We start from the raw sequence: 4667 nt of genomic DNA, 5'->3' as shown, positions 1-4667 counted from the left end.
AAACAGCAGCATGTATAGACTGAGGAAAACACACTGGTGTTTCCAAATTAAATTGGATTATACTCGTTTGGTTTTTCAGGCAAGGTTCATTTTTTATAAGGATTATATTTTCGTTAGAGATAAGTCCACTGTACAACTTTCAACTTACCACTATGTTTAAGACTCAATCCTGAACTTCGAAATAGTGATTGACTTAATATCCTAAGTAGACTTATCTCTTTTCATTCCGCTAAAGATGACTTGCTATCCTTGATCAGTTAGGTTTATGTGCGCAGCACACAATGACACAAGAAAACAGTACTGCCATACATGCATTTATGTAGCATGTAGCTGCGACCATGGACCTTGGCGACGAAATAATTTACTAAATACCACTGACAATAATACATCACACTACAGTAGATAATATCAGACAGAGATGCAGTGCAGTTAGAACAACTAATTAAGAATCAAGGGATGCTAATTGGGGGCGTAGCACTTCTTCCTGATCTCTCCCTCGGCCCCGGTGACTACGTCGACGTCGCCCATCTTGATCATGGACGCGCTGAAGTCCTTAAAGAACTCGCCGTCGAACATGCCGGTGGCGATGCGCTGGACGTAGTCCCTGGCAAGGTTTTGGTTACCGAATGAGGTAATTTTACCGAGGGGGACTGATAAATGTGGTTACCACGGTTACCGAGAAATACCGACAAATACCGAGAATATTTCGAGCGAATTTTATAGTTGAATTTTGAATTCAAATAAGAAAATGAACGAATATTCAAACCAGAGACCTCTCAAAACAGGAACTAGGTTGCTACCAACATGCCATAACCAACTTTCATTGCATTAATTAGACCCTACATACCTGACTGTAAATCGAGTGTTTAAATTCAAAAATTTCAAAAAAAATGGTATTTTTTGCTCGGTATGACGATTTACCGAGGGGCACGGAAATACGTGGTAACCATGGGAAATCTTGAAATTTCGACTGGTAACCAAAACCTTGGTCCCTGGTGGTGTTGTCGAAGAGGAGCGCGGCATCGGAGCGGAAGAGGCCCCTCCGCTTGGCGACGTGGCGATAGTAGCTGGTGTCGAAGGTCTTGAAGCTCCCGGGGTCCATCTCCGACAGCATAGTACGGTCATCAACGCTCTTGCACTTGAGCCTTAGCTTGTCGGCGTATTCGCTGTCCAGAGATGGGTCGACGAGGCCATAGGCATCGTTCTCGCCGGTGCCGTTGTAGAGCCGGTCGGCGAAGGACGGGCAGTGCGCCGTGCCGAGCGTGTGGGCGCCGGAGAGGACGACGAGGTCCTTGAGGTCGAGGCCCTTGGAGGCGAAGATCTTGGCGAGCAGAGGGACATCGCCGGAGGCCGGGGGCAGCTCTTTGCTAGCCTCCGTGGCCCTGGACACTCTGCCGTCTCTCCTGCCCAAAGCCACCGGCCAGGACGGACCCTTGGCCAGCACGACGGCGTCACGGGACATGAGGGTAAGGACGTCAGCGCAGGAGACGATACCCGGGCACGCGGCCTCGAGCTTGGCCTTCACGCGCTCGACGGAGCCGAACCCTCGCAGGCTCTTATTCGGCTTGGCGTCCTTCTCCGCCATGTTGCCGTCGGTCGATTCCAGCAGGACAGAGGCGTCACAACCCTGCAATTTTATTTGCGTTGCATGCACGGACATGTAAGCATATATTTCATGATCAATAGCAACAGAAATACGAGAACAGGCTACGCAAGTCACGTACCCTGACGAAGCAGTCGTGAAAATGGAGACGGAGGAGCGGGCCGGCGAGGCTGGGCGCAGCGGCGATGATCTTGGCCATCTCCCCGCGGACGATCTTCTCGGCGTCCGGGCATGTTTTTCTGTAGAAGCCGATCTCCAGCTGAGCCACCGCAGCCGAGGTAGCTGCGAGAGCCAGCAGGGCCAGAGGGAGCAGCAAATACCTGACCGCCATGGATCTTAACCAGTTGCACGATCGAACTAAGCTCCAATTAAATGGCTACGGACAAGAATGTTTCAGTACTAGCAATATCTATGTCGAGGAAATGAATGGATGATGTGTATTTGTCCTCGCAATCCCTGTATTTATACATATGCCGGCCGGCCGGTTACGTAGTCTTGGGTGCATGTCGACGTGTGACAACCTGTTATCTATGTGCACAGGCATGTGCTAACTACCATCTCAATACAACCGCCTCAGTTATCAACTGATTCGGACGCGGCTAAACGGCCAAGTCAATGCAGAAAAAAAGGGGAAGAAACTAGATGTCATGTCACCGAGGCCGTTCAATCGTTCATGATTGGCGTCCAGCGTAACATGCCATGCAGCCATGAATCTATCACGAAGAACAAGTTTCAGCGGAAGGCAATTATCCCATAAACTGCCAGAGCATACTATACGCACCACGGGAATAACCTTCTGTGGCGCCATGTGCTCGAAGGATGATTAGTTTGGGCAGTCTGTATATCAAATATTATCTCTACAGAATTTCCAAGGGTGACCTGTTGCTTCAAGTCGAAAGCTTCTAGTTCGTACGCTAAGGCACGCCAACTATAGCCCCTCTACAATGCGTTCTCACTTAGTGTGTCATTGCAAGGAATGAGTTTTCGCGGCAGAAGTGGGATGGTTCTAGCAACGATTTGTGCATAGTTAGAGAATCTATGGCCAACCCCTCAAAAGATTTAGAGTAAAAAATCGCTTTTGCTCGTTTCAACCGCACCTAAGCAATCCTTATATCCTTTAGAGGAGTAGACTTTTACTCCATGGCTGTCCCGACTCTCAACTATACTCGGCTGGCCATCCATGAAGTAATTTTTTTCCCTCTTCCTAGGTCACCTTTTCTTCCCCGCTCGGCTACATCCACTCCCGGGCTTGTTAGAATATAGTTGTGTTTAAGGTAGAAGTAAGAGTTAGAGATAGAATAGGTTTAATATAGTTTGTAGCACAAGTCATCCTGAAATTCACGGAAAATTTCGGCATGACCTTTGCTAAAAAGTGGACAAATCGAGCATGTGAAATTTGCCGCAACAAAAATGAATCAACATTCCGGCAAAACATAGGCCACTCGGCTTCATGCCCTGGAAACAACAAAAGACCACTTGGACACAATCGAGAAATTTTCATATATCATGACCACTTCAATGTTTCACACTTCAAGAAAATCTACACAAATTTGAAATTATGAACCCTAGAACTCAATTCAAATTATGTCCTACTGCCCTAACCCTACTGCCCTAACCCTACTATCCTAGTACTTAAGCATCTACAAGTACTAACTAATTAGATGAACCCTAGCTAGCTACTTAAGCATCTACAACTACTTAAGCACCCATTGATGAACACTAGGAATTATACAATTACTTAAGCATACATTGGGTGGAGAACAACTATATAAGTACTTGAGCAACTATATATACAACCCTATAATATATTTACTTAACTACTTAAGCATATACAAGTTTGTCCTAAAATTAATATTTAATTAAGTACTTAAGCATATACAAATTTGTCCTAAAAATTCAGTTAACTACTAATTTCATTCATTTAGGTCATTCATTTAACTTCACCTAATTAACCTAGTAAAACTCTACTTCCCTAACTAAAAAATATCTAATTAACATCTACTAGTACCACTACTGCCCTAACCTAATTAACCTAAGTTAATTCCTAGGGTCCTATTATATGCTGCCGCTCTACTGCCCTAACCTGATTAACCTAAGTTGATCTAATTAACATCTACTAGTAGCACAACTGCTAATTCCTAGGGTTCATAACTAAATTCATCTAAGTTAATTAACCTAGATGAGATTACTGTTTAGGCATTTTCATAAAAAATTGCCCTAGCTAATTTCCTAAAAAAATGCTAATCATTTTTCCTAAATGCTAAAAAAATGCCTACTACCCTAAACAAATCTAGGGTTCATATGAACATCAGCGCAACAACAACATATGAATTGTGCCCTAGCAGAGAGAGAGGAGGGTAGGGGAGAGGAGAGGGAGAGCCTTACGATCAGTGGCGAGGGCAGGCTCGGGCTCGGACGGCGGAGGTCCTAGGCGGGTTCGGGCGGCGGCGGTGAGGTCGAGGGCGGGCTCGGGCGGCGGCGGTGAGGTCGACGATGGCCTCGGGCGGTGGCGGTGAGGTCGAGGGTGGCAGGGCGATCGACGACGACGATGGAGGAGTTGGGGGATAGGGGGAGAGGGGGGAAATCACTTAGCAAAATTTGGAGCCCGCGCGGGGTTAAGAGCATCTCCAGCCGCGCCCCCAACAGCCCCCTAGGCGAATTTTTAGCGCCGGTGGCCGAAAATCGGCCCAGTAGCGCCCCTAGGATCTCGTTTAGCGCCGGTTTGGGTGAAATCCAGAGCCGGCGATCCCGCCCCGAACCCAAGCGGCCGGGTGTCGCCTGGGCGCGCCGACAGAAGCGAAAAGCGGCATGGGGCCGCTCTGTCGGTGACTGGAAGACTTTTTCCCGCCGTTTCCTCCTGCTCCCCCCTCTTTTCTCCATTCCTCCCGCCAAACCCCGCCTCCACCCTGCCCTTCCGCCCGCCATGCCGCCGAAGAAGTACGTGATGCCGCGTTCCGCGACGGATCCCGCCGCCGCCGCCCCGCCGAAGCAAAGGAAGCCTAGGGCTCCGCTGTCCAAGCCCCCCGGCATGACCAATGCCGAGTGGAAGGCGGATGTGGAGCGC

The 4667-nt window shown here is 48.3% G+C and overlaps 1 protein-coding gene across 1 annotated transcript; it reads right to left on the bottom strand.

Moving 5' to 3' along the window:
- Positions 1-459: 459 nt before the first annotated feature.
- LOC123161278 (peroxidase 1-like) lies at positions 460-2020 on the bottom strand. The gene is made up of 3 exons (XM_044579127.1): positions 1725-2020; positions 993-1627; positions 460-604 (listed from the first exon to the last, which is right to left on the bottom strand). Exons 1-3 carry the CDS (start codon positions 1932-1934, stop codon positions 460-462), a joined length of 990 nt encoding a protein of 329 aa, XP_044435062.1. The 5' UTR covers positions 1935-2020.
- Between the last annotated feature and the right edge of the window lie 2647 nt (positions 2021-4667).

This window comes from Triticum aestivum, chromosome 7B (genome assembly GCF_018294505.1).
Source record: "Triticum aestivum cultivar Chinese Spring chromosome 7B, IWGSC CS RefSeq v2.1, whole genome shotgun sequence".
NCBI classification, from domain to species: domain Eukaryota; kingdom Viridiplantae; phylum Streptophyta; class Magnoliopsida; order Poales; family Poaceae; genus Triticum; species Triticum aestivum.
The sequence above is the reverse complement of the archived record's forward strand: the minus strand, read 5'-3'. Positions and strand labels throughout refer to the sequence as shown.